This window comes from Halichoeres trimaculatus, unplaced genomic scaffold (genome assembly GCF_033239565.1).
Source record: "Halichoeres trimaculatus isolate MK-OKI-2021-1 unplaced genomic scaffold, fHalTri1.1 fHalTri1_scaffold_21, whole genome shotgun sequence".
NCBI classification, from domain to species: Eukaryota; Metazoa; Chordata; class Actinopteri; order Labriformes; family Labridae; genus Halichoeres; species Halichoeres trimaculatus.
The window spans coordinates 11,118,025-11,133,875 of NW_027437199.1; the positions used below are offsets into that span (position 1 = coordinate 11,118,025).

The window sequence follows — 15,851 nt, forward strand, 5'->3', positions numbered from 1 at the left end:
TTCAAAGGGTTAATCATTCTACCCCCAATTCTTCAGCTGTGACACACGAGCTACTCTGACAACCGACTAACAAGTTTATCTTAATTCTTCTAAGAGTTTTATAACATTTTTATTTTTACTTTTGTAAATCTCACATATTGTCATAAATAGCTCAGTCAGAATCGTAAAACTTTTTAACCACCAGCAGTTAGATGAAGTTTGTTTTTACACTGTTAGTGGCAACAGCCAAATCCAGTCTTTTACAAAAATATAACTAATTTAATTTGATTGTTTTTGTAATCATAAAAGCATGTTTTTAATTTTAAGTAAATCTTATTTGACGTTGGATATCCTCAATTCTATTTTGCTAAGAGACACAGAAACCCTAACCTTTCATTTAATTTACTGTTATCCTGAGATAAGTTGACTCAGTAGTTCTCTTGATAGGTCATTGTATTTATTTCTGAGTTACTCTATTATTTTCCTCATGTTCTCTATCTTGTTATCGGCCATAAAAGAGCTTTAAAGCTCTTTTTAAGAGAACAAGAAAAAGTATGTCAAGATCTTGAGGAATTGAAATATATTTAATCATGACCTATAAGCCTTCTGTACAGTGATGCAGACTTCCCGTCTTTCTTGTTTCAGAGATGTTACAACTCCTAACACTCAATTACATGCATTAATGTATAGCTTTACTTTATTGCTGTAACTGTATTGTCCAGCAGTGTATTATTTATTGATATCATTCTTTTATTCCTTCTTTTTGGTTTGATTTTGTACTGTTTATAATTAGAGCTTTGTTAGTAAAGTTAAATTGTGCCGTCCCACAGTATCATTTTTGAGCCCCATGTTTGTTTCATGGTGGTAGTTTACACTAATCTTCTCACCATTCACTGTGTTGTCTAAAACATATTCATACAACTTCTACAGTCCAACCAGACTTCAGAATGCAGAGCTTTTAAAATGTTAAAAAATGATGGTCAAACATTTTTTCCCCTTATGTTAAAAAAAGCTAAATACAGTTTTATTCAGAAAATTGAGGTTAAATATCTCCACTTCCATCTAAATCTGTGTTAAGCAAACAAACATGTCAACGGTGATCTGTGTTGGTATTTAATGTCTCTGAGCAGCACACAGAAAAAAACTTTGAATCTCCTCACTCAGATAGATTTGAAAACATGAACTTGCCCATCTATACATCATTTTCTTCTCAGCAAACAATTTTTTCTCATGATAAATCCATGAATATTTATGACAGGACCACATGAGTTAAATTCCAGCAATCAAACACTGTTCAACAACAAATGGAATAAACTTTATTAGCAAAACACAACTGAGGATGTTTCATGTGAGAAAGGGAGAAACTCTTCTGGTCCACTCAGCAAATAGTATCCTCCAAGATCAACCTCCCTCCCCACTCAGTGTCCACAGTTCAAGGTCGTCTCTCTCCATAGAAAGAAAAAGAAACTAAAGTTCACTGTGAAGATGGAGAAGCAGCTCATTTCTTTTTTGTTGCTCTCTTCCCTTCTCCTTTTTTGGGTTTCCCTTTTCCTCTCAGCTTCCTCAGGCGACGCATTTCTTCCTTGAAGTCCTCGTGTTCATCTCTACAAGTGAAACAATTTTATTGAAACATTTTTTTTTGTAAATAAAAAGCAATTGATGCTGTAATAAAGACACAAAAAAGCACATATTTGGTGAGTGTCTCTAAATTTATCAAGAATCACAAAATATATATATTTTGAATTTTATTGATGATAGATGTTGGACTTGTGTATCATAAAATCATAACCAAAAACACAAGATTAATTATGGTATGAAAGAGAAAACCTGGCCAAAAACATTTGAACCAATAATAAATCATCTCAAATCTCAAACTCCTATTAAACTGCTTTTAAAGAATTGCTCAATTAATACACTTAATTTTATGCTGAACAGAAATCAGCACAAGAACCTTTTTGCAACAACAAGTAAAGTCTCTGATAAGTCTGTGGTCTCTTGGACCGCTGTCTACCTGCAGCCTTACTTCCTGGTTCAGGAGATGCAAGGCTTATAAACAGCTGCTGATTGGAGCTTTCATGACACCAATGAAGGTTGCTGATCCATAACTAGGATTCCGCAGCCAGCTGAGACTACTGACCTCCAGTATTACACTAACATGAGGGGCTTAGACGACTGAAAGACTTGTGTGGATCTCCCTCTAATTACCTGAAGGGCATGAAATAGAAATATTTTGCAAACTGGAGGTATGGAGTGAGTGTTTACAAACTGATCATTGACACTGATCTTAAATGAATAACAAATATGTTAAATTGGCGAGTAAAACGTTGTTGTTGTCTGTGAATCAAGAGCACAAAACAAGAGTATCTGCAGGTGATAGTGTCAGCTGTGGAGTGTAGCAGTCTGGACAAAAAGCACAGAAGATATTCATCCTATATTGTAGATAAGTCATAATGGAAAAATGAGAATACTGTAAGGATGTCACAAATCTGAGTCGAGTCTCAAGTCCTTCAAAGGCCTGTCTGAATCTAGTCTCAAGTCACATTTGTATCCTGCTAAAGTACTATCAGAGTCACCATTTCTGGTTAGCATGGAGATGTGTTTGACTGTCTAACCATTTTCCATGGTTCATTAATATGGGCATGGATAGAAATGCTTCATAAATTTTCTTTTTATTTTTGTTTCCCAGAATACCACACACATGTTGTTGCATACCTGAACAGTCCCATGAAGCGGAGTTTCTGGGTCATGGCGTAGTAAATCTTGTGCTGTGGGTACCAGTCATACACCTCCTTCTTCTTGGCCATGGGGGGCTCCTTGAACAGCTGCACCACCTTCATTGACTTATAGTCTGTGGGACGAACGACTTCCCCAAAGATTTGAGCGCTCAACCTGGCCATACGCAGGGCATAGTTTGACAGACCAGCCATGGTCCTGCTGCACAGGATGGGAAGGATTGGGTGTGTAACTATGACAAAAAAGGAGGAGGGGCAACATGTCTTGAAGACTGAAGGAGATTCTGAAACTGTCAAAGCCTGACCCTGTGCTTTTAAACTCTTCACATACACAAAACATACAGATTTCAGCTTGGATGTGTGGCCTGGAGCTGCATGCATGAGCTGAAATAGTTTGCAAATTGGTTCTAAAATCAAACAACTAAAAAGAAAAAAAATCATTACCAACGTCTAGCATCACGGGAAACCAAACAATAACTAAATCCTCAGCTATTCTAACATTTTAGATTAGAACTTTCTTTGTCATTGCAACACGTACAACGAATTTGCAAATGATTTTGTGATCAAATGGTGTAATGCTTCAACAAAAAGACCTCTGTTTGTTATTTAATAAATGCAAATATGCCCCGGTGTCTTTATGATGGCTGTATCCTAAATACTTTACAGCGTAACAGAGAACAATATTCGGAGCCTTCAAAACTATTCAGATTATGTACAAAGTGTAGGTTTTATTGTATTGAAACATTCGTTCTTCATCAGCTTTTATGCATCTTTATCCTTTTTCACAACATGTTGCTGACTTTTTTTTTTCTTTGAATTCAATCACTTCTATGATTGATTGTGTACTAAACGTAGGAGCACATCTATGTAACGCATATCTAAAACAGTCTTCATGGATATCGTAATGATTACCATCTATTCATGAGCTCAATTAGCTCTGAGCGCTCTAACAACAGTAGATTAAGTGTTTTTTCTTACCTTTAAGTGTATTTATCCGTTAAGAGATAGACAAAAAAGAGATTAAATTGTACAAATGTTGAAGCTAACATTCACCTTCACACGCCATACTGCCATGCAAAACTCTACTACGCATGACACATGTCTGTGCAACCCATTGGTTGTTTTTGTTTCACTTCCGGTTTAATGGTAAAGTAGTATTTTATTATCAAATCTCAATATTTGTTAAAGTCACTAAAAAAGAACCAAAATATATCTAAATAAGTTCATTTGAACTGATAAGATAAACCTTTTGTGTTTTTTCACAATTTAATTTAAAAGAGCACTCGCGAGATGCCCGTCGCTCAAAAAGGTCCGCTGTGTGTCACACTTCTCAAACAACGTTCCGTCCGTGAAATGTTCCGGCAATTAGTGCCCGTTAGCTTGTAAGTTTCAAAAAAAATATTTTGGTGATTTTTTCTTAAGTTTTATTTTAAGATTCCGTTAACACTTTAATAAAGAAGCGAGGAAAATAAATCAAATGAGAACACATCAACGCATTTACACTAAACGCGGAGGAGCGGCCCAAGAAAAGACATGCTACCAAGAAACCAAACTGTCACATCTGATTTCACCAAGAGGTTAGCCGCTTTTTTTGGTCAAGGTAGCGACTAAGTAAGGCAATGATTGTTTGATCTCTCCACTACTTCGATTCGGCCGGAGAAATTTCAGTAAAAATTTAATTTATTTCATGATTATGGCCTTATAGGACATGGTTAGGATAATTTGGTATTTATGATTTTTAGATGATAAAACGAGACTTTGGAGCATGTGCCTATGTTATCTGATGTGCCGTTAATGTTTTGTACTGCAGGGTTTAAGAAGGTTTAATTCCTCTCCTCTCAGACTTTTAAAGATGAACACTGTTGCCTCACACAGTTAAAGATATGTGCCTATTTCTGGCAGGTGCAAGACCAATTTTTGTGGTATTGACCCATGCTTATCATCCAGTATCTAGGTTTTTCAAAGACAACACAGGGGGCGCCAACGCATCGCACATTTACCTTCCAATGTGGAACTCAAAGACACATATATTCGTTTTTACAATATGAAAAAGACCCCAAACTACCCATTGTAGTCTATCCATTTTCCATGCCATAAGATGGCACTCTTAACAGGTTTTTCAGTTTCCTCCATTCTGACTTGAGTTTATAAGATATTTACTTTTAAAGAACATCCACCCTCTATCTCACCAATGATGTACAATTTTTATGTTTCTTAATTTTTTTTTTATCAAAAACAATAAAATACAATCCACTGTGTAAAATAATGCCGCCTTGAAGATATAGTTTATTGTAATATTGTAAGTATATGCCACAAGTTTTCTCCTCTGTCTTTGACTTATTTGACTTTTTTGAGTCTATTCTAATGCAAAGATCTCTTCAAGTGACTTTATAGTCTCAAACAGCAGAGGGTGCCAGATATTCAAAAACAAAACAACAGCTGTAGATTTTTCTGGACACTTTTATAACTTCCCCTGCAGCAGAAGATTGACACTGACAGGAAGTTAACGCTCTATTAAACTCAGAGTCAGAGCACACCGGGTGGAACAGGTCAATTAAAAACTCCTGTGCCACAATTTGGTTTTCTCTCTACCTCTGTGTTATAAAAGTGCAGCTTCCATATGTCTTTAAATAAACTGAAATCTGTTCCAGTTTGTAAGCCTTTGGATTTTGTGTAACAACATGTAGCTAGTGGCATATTGGGCACATTAGGCATTTTTCAGATTGTTTTGAACATTAAACACACTTCATACTGCAGTGTATATACATAAATTGATAGGTCTCCTGAATCCAGGACATCATAGTTAAAATGTAACTGATCCCATGACTTCTGCCAAGTCAGCCCATAGCCAACAGTATCAGCCAGGTGCTCCAAACTAGAGATACACAGCTTTTAGATTCGTTGAAATACATTTTTGAAGTCCTCATTCAAGGATGATGGGGTTGAGATCCTGTCCAGCTGCAGCCTGGCCTCCTCTCATCCCTCATTAGAATGAGGGATGAGAGGAAGTGAACTGACAGGCTCACTGGGCTGAATCTTGGCCCAAATAGCCTCTCATCCTGGCTCTGCCTTTTCTGTTCTCTTTATGAAATCTCTACATACTGTCTCTGATATTTTTGCTCTTCTTCTCCACCATGATGTATGGAGAAAGCTAGCTTGAAAAGAGGTGGTTCAGGGACACAGAAAATAACCGTTCAGCCTCCCTGAGGTGTTGTGGGTCTAACTTTGTGAAACACCAGGGCAGGAAGGTGCCCATTTCATAACCCCTTCTGTGCTTTGCTTGCTCTTGCTGCTCCTGCCCTATAAATGTTTGAGTGATGACTTAATGTTATGGGTTTCTTCACTGGGTGCATACTCTTCCATTAGAGCACAACCACCTTTGGTTTCTGATTCAGATAAAGTTCTGTAATACATCCATGAGTGACTTGCAGAATGTGGGGAATGTGTTTGTCATCAACAAACACACAGCCTAACATTAGTGTTAGTTTTTAGCCAGGAATGCTTCTTCTCTGTGGGGACACTGACCATAATGTATCGCCCTACCCAACCTGCTGCCCTCCATCCTCACATCCCAGCAGGGAGTGGACAAGCAGAGGGGAGTTGTTCGGTTGTTTGTCAGGTCCTCTTGACATAGTGATTCTTTATCTGGCTGGAGAGTGTTACAATCTATGACTCAGATCATTTCTTTGAAATACCAGCGACCTGACTCTGCTGTGTATTGATAAATCCATGGAGCTGTCCGTGGTGCTGAAGAAGGAGATACATTTCTTTTTCTTGCAATCCAGTTTAGTTTGTGTATTCTTTGATCTGGGGCTTTGCATGAGGAATAAAAGCAATACCCCACCTTATATTACTGTAATATATTATCCCATCATTGAAATTGTGCATTTTATTATAAAACATGTAAATATTTAGATAGCAAAGAGAAAACAGTGGGTGAGACACTTCATTAAGCCTATGGAGCTGTGGTAGCATTAGAGGAAACAAGGTGGAGGGTCAATACTCAATAGTCATTGCACAGGATCTTTTGCACTGTTGCATGCTGCACACCATTTTCTAATATGTCTTTTATGATCATGTATGTCCTTTGCTCCTCAGAACGTAACACCTAACCAAATGTGAGTGTGACAAAATATTTAAGTAGGGACACATGATGGTGGATGTAAAAGTCAAAATACCTACTGTTACTCAACTTTATTTATATAGCACCCACCATACATTCAAGCTTAAAAATCAAACAAACAAAATCTGCAAAATTAAACTAAAAAATAAGTAAAAGCAAATGGGAAAATAAAATAAAATAAAATGAAAACAGTTCAGGTTAAATTGAGTTAATAAATGCTATAAGCTTAAAAAGAAAATATTGTCTGAGAGTGATTATGATAAGGAGTTATTTTAATTTCTTAAAGGTGTAAAACTTAAGAGGATCTGGACCGCAAATGTGCTTTTTGTAACCAAGTCCTGAATGTTTATCAAGTGAGTTTGATGGTTATTTTTATATTCACCATTTATCACAATTGTAAGATATCACCTTACATAAATCTTTATTAGTATGTTTTCTCTTACCTGTTTAATTCCCAAACAGACCTTTGCAAAAAACAATCAAAAAAAAAAAAAAAAAAAAAAACAGGCATGAAACAGAAGTAAATGCTATAAAGATAGGTTTGAAAGGTGGTGGGGGCTTTCATTTTAGAGGTCAAGATGATGAAAAATTTCCAAGTTCTGTTCTGAGGTAAAGGCCTCCAAAAAGTTTTGGTGAAAACCCCAAATATACTTACAAACAATGCTAATAATTAGTGGCAGAAATTTAACCAGTCACATAGCAGTTTAAATGAGGATACTATAAAGACTGTGAATGTTATGAAAACTTTGAAACCAGATCTTATCACAAGTTTTCTTTAAAAGATGAGTTGTCAATTTTTTTTTATCAAAAAATAAATACTGCTATGCGCCCCTGGTGTGGGTTTTAGGTATGAAATAAGATTTTTAGTGTTTTTTCGATCATTTCCGTCTTTAGCAGCACCTTAACTCGAATGAACTACACAGTGTGTGATGATGTCCATAGATAGTGGTGTATTTTGTAAACAGCTGTAGGAGCCTTGGTAGTGTTTTAAGGTGGTGTCAGACGTGATGTAGCCTGTTAGCTAACGCTGTGCTCGTGCAAACAGCCTGCTGGTGATTGGCTCGTGCTCTGGCCTGCTCTGAAGCAGCTGCCGTCATCCTTCAGACGTGCTGGGGATGCTGACTGAGCTCCACTTTGCCCCTCTGCTGACGGACTGCGGTGATCCGGATACATGAGGTACATTTACATACTAATAATCCGGGTTCGTGTCATTAAAGAGACGTTTATGATTCCCGGTTCAGTGTTTGTCTAGATACAGCTGCACGATCTTCTCTTTCTGTCTACAGCTGCTGATTTTAATGCATCGTTTATTTTAGTGGGTGGGTGATGCAGTGAGGGGGTGATCTGTGTAAAATGAATCAGTTTATATAAAGATCTGACTGCTGATGTTTCTGCATGTTGGTGTGTCCCTGTCAGGTGGATGGATGTTGGCAATTCTTGTCTGAGATGAGATAAGAGTCCTCTGTCTCCGCCGAGCTGCTGCAGCGCCGCGTACGAGGAAAAGACGTTGCCATTAAGGGATTTATGGTTTTATTTTACCGCTGAGCTTCGTCACAGTAAAGCTTTTCCGTCTCCAGCTCCTCGGTAATGGTCCCGGCGCGTCGCTCCAGCGGTGATGTGAGCTGAGCTGGCGGGACGCCGCAGAGGAGCTGTCCGTCTGTCGAGGTGCTGATGCGGCTGTGACAGAAGCGAGCATGGCTGCCGGGAAGTTGCTGCTGTACGCCGGGCTCTCTCTGTCTCTGTGCGCCCTGGGCATGCTGGCCGTGGCGATGTGCTCCGACCACTGGTACGAAACCGACGCTAGGAGGTACCGGGACCGCTGCCGGAGCTTTTCCAGCCGTCGTAAGGACCCAGGCTTCATCTATATCCCCAACAACAGCCTGCCGCTGCGGGCCAGCCGGAGCAGCCCGCCCCGCTGGGGGGAGAAGCTGCTCCTGGCCCGGAACCGGAGGCAGCTGTTCGCCATGAGCGCCGCGGATGAGTGCAGCCGGCAGTATAACTCCACCAACATGGGGCTGTGGAGGAAGTGCCACAGGCTGGGCTTCGACCAGGAGATAGAGGACCTGATCCGGAAAGGTAAGCTGATGGTAGACAGCTACAGAAGCTAAAGCTGCTTCTGTGACATTTATCATGACAACATTTCTCTGCTCTATACTGAGGGTTCATTGGACCAGAGGGCGAACAAGGGCATGGGGCTGTATTCTGTTACTCTGTGTGTATGTGTGTGTGTGTGTGAAAGTGTGTGAAGGCATGCAGAGTGTCAGAGTGTGAGGGATGAAGGGCCTGCAGCTGCCTGTTGTTTTCATGCTGCATGCTCATCATGACGCTGGAGGAGAGGACGGAGGCCTGTGTGCTGTTACGTCCATCAGTGGTTCATGTTGTTCAACCTCTGGATCTGTCTGCAATGTTCTTTATGTTAGAAAATTTACTTACCTGTGAACTAATCTGTCGCTTGCAAATGGGCCAATTCTGGATTCTGAGGCTCAAAGGCTGGCAGCAAAACATGGACCCCATTCCAGGTCCAGTTGACAAGTTCACAGGGGTGAAGTTTCTGTAAAGCCAGACAGATGCTATTTTGAGATAGCTATGTGAGTTGTAAGTAGCCAATTTTATTTAGTCCAACCCTTCAGATTTGTCTCATTTTTTTCTTTGTCTGTCACAGTTACAGTCTCAGAGCTTTAGTCCACTTGCCTCTTGAAATGTTGCCATTGGTTGCTTTTTCTGCAGGAGTTGTGAGACGTTTTAATAATGTGTTGAAGAGTTGCCTGCATTAGTTGTTTCTGGTGTCTGCTGATAGCTGCTTGTGCTTTGAAAGGTCAGCAGCGGCTAAGGTCAGAGTTGAAACAATTTGAACTCACAGTGCTGCACATGGTGGCAATTTGGAACGTTGCCCGACTCCAAGAATAGCTTTACCATCTATTCTCCCTCCCTAAGAGGAACTAGCAGCACAGCTTGCTTAGAACTGTGTAATCATTCATAAAGTGTATGCAGCCTAAAGTCTATCTTGTATTTGTTAAGGAGGGTCACATGTGGGGTTTATGTTGTGCTCTCAGATCACAGACTGGTTCAAAGGATGTTTGGACAATGTGAACAAGCTGTTTCTTGTGAAGTGAGTGCACGTGTCAGTTGTTCCTGATTGGAATATCTAACTGAAAAATTATAGAATCAAAGCAAAAGACTAGAGGGCTGTGTGTACCTGTTTTCATTTTTTTCAAGCTAGAACAAAAATAGATATTTTATGTGCAAAAAAATTGATACAATGTGACATTGCAAGGGTATTTGGAGAGCCACGTAAGGTGAATGAACCTTAAGGGTGATGTGCATGACATCTGTTGTGATTGTTGATTTGTATACTGATGCTGAATTGAGAAGGGACATTTACATAAAGAGCATTTAAATATTTTGACTAATTTTTAACTCTTTCCCCCTCTTTCCTCACCCCTCTATGATATTGTAGAGAAAGAAGGAAACATTAGAAATAAAGGGAAGTCAGGGATGTCCGGAAGAAACTTCATTAAAAGACTCCAATCAAAAGGCAAAGTTTAGCTGATCTGAAATGGAGGCTCCCCTGCAGAAATGAACTGAAAAGGAGCTGTCGGGTTGAAAAGAACCATAAGTAGAAAGAAAAGAAAGGAAAAAAGATGCATTGTAAGCCATTACTGTTAGTCTAAAGCTTCCCAGGAGGTCCTCGTCACTCTGTGCCAATAAAAGTCATTCAAACAAACTGGATTTCTGTCTCCAGACAAATGTCGCCCTGTAGTTTAAAATTCTACACACTCTCTGATGGGTTTACTGGTCTGAGTCCAAGCTGGCGAGGGAGAAGATGTGTGTGTTCTCTAAATGCCTCTGTGTGCGTGTGAGTGTGCGGTGCAGCTGTGCCTCCTTTGAGGATGCATCAATGGCCTTGATGGTCTTCCATCTGCAGTGATGTGCAGCTCTGTGTGTGTGCTCTGTGATCAGATGAATACCTCCATAGAGAGCAGGGTCTGATCTGGCTCTGTGTTCTGTCAGGATGAAGAGTACAGCAAGGTTCATGCTCATCATGCAGCTCATAATCACTTCACACGGGCAGGTCAGTGAGGAGAATGAACTACATGAACTGTTAATGTGATCCAGATGAAACACATTCAGCTGCTGGATCATGATACACTGACGTCCTACAACAACACATGTAATCAATAATCCTGCAGCTGTTCAGGGGCTGGAATCACTGAAGACCTCAGGATACAGGACTAAAGTTAGTTACTCTGTTCTGTTGCTAACCCTCTACTATTTCTGCTGCTAATGCTAACGCTACTTACAGAACAACTTCTCTTCCTGCTAAAACTGCTACTAGCTGCTAGCTATTGTTTCTTCCTGCCCCATGTTACTTCTACTACAATGCAGGTGTCATTGTTCTTTTCACACCTAGCCACAGTGTTGTGCAAATAGCAAATAAACTTTAAACTTAAGTGTCTGTGCCATTAAACCTGCACTAAATTCTGAAGCTAGTGATGCAGCACTGCTATGATATTTAGAGGGCGGGTTATTGAAATATTGGTGCATCTCAGTAAATTAGAATCTTGTCAAAAAGTGACTTTATTTCAGTTGTTCATTTTAAAAAGTAAAACTCTGATGACAAGCTTTATGGAGATCCTGGTTTCATTTTCCATCCGGATTTGGCATCTGCCGACACTGCCAAAATTTCCAAAAGCGGACCATGGTCTTACTTTACCTGAACATACTGGTTCTGGAGCTCATGGAGAATCTATGGATTATTGACAAGACACGGCCAAGCAGGTCCCTATGAAAGCAACCGAGACTCCCATAACATCTCTGCAGCACCACAGGCTGGTTGTTTCTAGTAACAATTGCAGTAATTGACACAATAAGAGCCCCTAACCAAGTATTTAGTGAACAAAAAATTATTTTTTTAATTTAAAAGCTTGAAATATTTACCCCATGTACTGAATCTATATAATACATGAGTTTTTTGAAAGGTTTGACTTTTGAATCAAACCAATGAAATAAATGAACTTTTCCACAATAGATACAAATGCTTCTCCTCCTGCTACCTCTGCTGCTGACTTACCCTGCCCCTACTTCCATTGTTGCTGATTTAAGGGCTTGGTTGTTGGACCAAATCTTTTCTACAGACGTGCACAATCCAAATTTCATGTTTAATATTTGGCTTTTATGAGCCTTACATGTATTTTCAAACTACCCAGCCTTTAAATCACTTCTTTAAAGTTACAGCAGCTTTCACTGAGAAATGATGTTAAGCCCTTCCTGTCTGCCATTTTCATGCTCAAAGAACATAATTCCCCCTTTTTTTGGTGTTCACTGAGGTCAGAAGTCAGGGGAAAACACCACAAAGCTTTATCTCTACACGCTGTTTCACTTTTATTCTGTTTTAATCTCTGAAGTCAAATCACGGGCATACACACCAGATTATTTCTGTATCTGCAGACTCTCACTGTATGCCAGCTACACTTTATTCTAAGTTCTTCTATGACACATAAGCGACACATACCTGATGAGTCATTTCTTGCTCTAAAGCTGTTTTATATAAATCAACATGATATTTGTGGTTATATGTCAGGGGTGAGTCATAATCTAAATGCATGTATCATACTCACTCGCCTTGACATTTAACTTCACTTTCTAGTTTATCCACACGCCCAGGCGCTAATGAAGCTTCAGCTGTTAGCGTTCTGTCGGATCATCCCTCATTCTCCTCTGAATCTTTTTCTAAAGTGCTGAACTGAAGCAGCAGGGAGACCGAAAAGGCAACAGGTCAACACAGACGCTGAAGTTTCGTTTTCAGCTGCAGGGTGAGAGTATTTGTGTGTTTTTGTGAATCGAGTGTGGGTGGCGTGGGTGAGCATGGGTTATACAAACAGTGTTAAAGGGATGATGACCAACGCTTTCTAACTGTCAACAAATCCCATGAAACACCCAAACACTGGTATTTTTTATCTCCCACTAATCCTGCTGGTGTTGTCTGTGTCAAAGCCGAACAAGAGCAGAGAGTAGCATGAAATGTCTCATCGTCCTATGACCTGAAAATGTAGACTTCTGAAGACAGACAAAAACAAAGAATCCTCACAAATTTTATACAAATTTCCTGTCAGTTATTTAAATAAATAAGTTAATAAGCGCTATTTCTGAGAGAGAAATTTGAGTTTTGATGGTGATACGGACTAAATAACTATAAATACTCAACATTTTTTTGCAGCTGTTGCGACTAAAAGCTGCTTTATTTTGAGGCAGGTTTTTCAAAAAGTTGATATAAGATTTTTTTTTTTTTCAATTTCTACATTCCCTACATCTGCTTTTAGCTGGAAATGGTTCCTATATTGCATCCCCTTTTTATACTACAAGAGCTGGAATCTAAGCAAGTGTCTATGTGTTATTATTGGCCAAAATTGTGTCATTAGACTTCCTGGAAAAATGTCTTATCTTTAAGTTCACAGAGAGGGAAAAGATGCCTTGAAAATTCAGTAAAGAGCAACACCAAGTGTTTTGGGTTGTGGCCTTCATCGATAGGGATGGGTACCTTTCACATTTGAAATGATACGGTACTGGTGCCTGGTACCTGGCAACCAGTTTCGGTACTCAACAGTACCAATTTTTGGGTCCTTTTTTGTGTTTATGTGGTAAAAAATATCAATTGGTTTAATAATAAAGCATATATTTTTTTCAGCTTTATAAATTTATTCCTCAATATATAAACTTGCAGTGCTGTGTTCATGTCCAGCATGGAAACTCACCTACTCTTCTACTCCCTCACAGTCACAAGGATGCATTTCAGTACCTAAACATGATACCTTTTGATTTTAGGTGATTCCATACCCGCTACTTTGGACAGAATTTGGTTGGTACCTATAAAAGTACCTCATTCGGTACCCATCCCTATTCATCGGAGTCATTGTAAATCATACTCTGAACAACATTACGGTAGGGTGATTTTTGACCGAGGCTGAGTTTCCAATGAGGGATCTACAGGTGATTTGAGTGCATAAATTCTGCTTCACCTGTTTTCTTAAACTAATCGTTAAATCTTCAGTGTAACATACATAGGTATACCCTCAGGTGTTTTCATTTCTGATATATATATATATAATAAAATGAGTAAAACAAAAACTTAAAACCTTTCTCTCACTGAGTTTTATGTTTTTGACTTTTATTTCTGTCCTCTTGGTCTCATTTTATGTTGTATGGTTCTTGTATTGTCTGGGTCCCTAACTTTGTTTCCTGATGTCTTCATGCATGGTGTCTTTCTACTAAAGTGCCTCTAGAACCGTGTGTTTTGTTTTTATGTTTCTGTGCTTTGTTGTTGTTGTGTCCTGTAAAAGCACTCATTATTGATAAGACAACAAAGCAAAAACAACATTACCCAAAAGCATTCAACCCACCAAATCACCCACGCACCCATATAGACTTTTGTCATATCACCCATAAAATCAGGACCTTGGTAAAGTTTATACATAAAACAAAACATAAACTATTAAAGGAAACCCAATTGATCAAAACAGGATGTATAGAAGGCATGTTGGTACAGTTTTGACCTTTATATTTCAAGATATTAAAAGATGGGCATGTGATCTGAATTGCTAGTTAAAAAAAAAAAGGTTACTCAAATGTACTTCGTAGTGAAGACATCACTCTTATATTTTATTCGCTCCAACATGTGCTGGAATTACAATATAACAATCCAGTAAAAACATCCATAAGTTGAAATAATATAACGTGTGGGCCTCTATAACGTATTATTCTGTGAAAGTCTTTCAGCAGAGCTCAAAATGAACCAGATCTTACATCATATCTGAGACAAAGGTAGGATCAAGTCACAAACTGAGTTCACCCAGAGGGCTTTTGTCTCCTCTAACTGTGTCACCGCCATTACCATTTATCTGTGCATAATCTGTGCACTTCGCATATGTTGGCTCAGTTTTTGATCCTGTGTCGCTCCTCTATATGTGACCTCACGATGCAGGAAAAACCGTCTCACTGTCTCTCAAAGAAAAGCCCCCTGGAGAGAGATGACAGCCGAGACATCAGACGTCAGTGTCTTTGTGAGTAGGGGATGAGAGGACAGAGGAAGCAGGGGATGTTTATAGAGACAAGGATGTGAAAGAGGAGGGGATTACATAGGAAGAAGGGTGAAAGGGTTTTTTGGGAGGTGGGGGGTTGAGGCTTCTTCATCTTGTACCATCTGTTGTCGCTCTGTGAGAAAGAGAAAAAAAGCTCCTCAGGTCTTGATGGTCACAGCCTGGTCCAAACGGAGTGATCAGGGAGGGGCCCGGGGTCGGATTACCTCGCTCCCTGGGGGCCCTGGATCATGGAGAGGGCAAAATTAGACACAACGGGACGCTAAAAGTGCAACGTGGGTTTCCTGTCAGTGAGTGTGGTGGTAAAGCTGCTCAGTTCAAACACATGGAGGAGGGCTCTGTTTGACTGGATGGAGAGAAAATTAGCTTTGTGGAGAACGTACAGTGACGGTGATAAGAGAAGAACATGTTTGAACTCATCATAAATTGATCTTTTCAGGTGACTGAGCAATATTTCACAGGACGTGGTGTTCCTTTAAGAAGTTTTATCCCCAGAGTCAAACATTTGGGATATAGAATGTCAAATACTCAACACAGATGATGTCTTTGTGACTCATTGTGAGTCAAAAATGATCAGATATTAAATGTTTTTTTTTGTTCAAACAAGTTGGTCTAACTGGATCTCTTCAGCTTTGAAACTTTGATTTCCAAACGTTATTTTACAATAGAGAATCGCTAGTTGGGTTGCATTTTTGGAACTTGGACTGACTGGTTCTGCCGCTTTACATTATTAATGAAGTTCCAGTGCTGTGTGATGTACATATTTCCAAAGTGGTGGTGCGCTCTTCGTTTCTGTTGAGGTGGTATCACTGCGTGTGTCTCAAAACTAGCTGTACTTCACCCACATTTAAACATTTTATCAAGATTTAAAGACTACAATTTTGTTTCTGTTTGCTAGCAGCTAGCTAAAGGTAACGCCATCAA

The 15,851-nt window shown here is 39.4% G+C and overlaps 2 protein-coding genes across 4 annotated transcripts in view; one reads left to right on the forward strand and one right to left on the reverse strand.

Annotated features, from left to right (window-relative positions):
• Nucleotides 1–625: 625 nt before the first annotated feature.
• mrps33 (mitochondrial ribosomal protein S33) lies at nucleotides 626–3,835 on the reverse strand. 2 transcript variants are annotated; one of them, XM_074698454.1, is made up of 3 exons: nucleotides 3,690–3,815; nucleotides 2,692–2,913; nucleotides 626–1,583 (listed from the first exon to the last, which is right to left on the reverse strand). In XM_074698454.1, exons 2-3 carry the CDS (start codon nucleotides 2,904–2,906, stop codon nucleotides 1,478–1,480), a joined length of 321 nt encoding a protein of 106 aa, XP_074554555.1. In that variant the 5' UTR covers nucleotides 2,907–2,913; nucleotides 3,690–3,815; the 3' UTR covers nucleotides 626–1,477. The 2 variants fall into 2 exon arrangements, with proteins under 2 accessions (XP_074554555.1, XP_074554554.1); XM_074698453.1 differs by having other exon boundaries at nucleotides 633–1,583; nucleotides 2,692–2,944; nucleotides 3,690–3,835.
• A 211-nt stretch (nucleotides 3,836–4,046) lies between these two features.
• Nucleotides 4,047–15,851, forward strand: part of tmem178bb (transmembrane protein 178Bb) — a 115,305-nt gene continuing 103,500 nt past the window's right edge. Inside the window, exons 1-3 of one of the 2 annotated variants that reach the window (XM_074698135.1) lie at nucleotides 4,047–4,288; nucleotides 7,880–8,010; nucleotides 8,251–8,910. In XM_074698135.1, the coding sequence (XP_074554236.1) occupies nucleotides 8,529–8,910 (382 nt within the window). In that variant the 5' untranslated portion in view covers nucleotides 4,047–4,288; nucleotides 7,880–8,010; nucleotides 8,251–8,528. Of the gene's footprint in view, nucleotides 4,289–7,754; nucleotides 8,011–8,250; nucleotides 8,911–15,851 lie in introns of those variants that run through there. The other variant, XM_074698134.1, reaches the window with a different exon arrangement.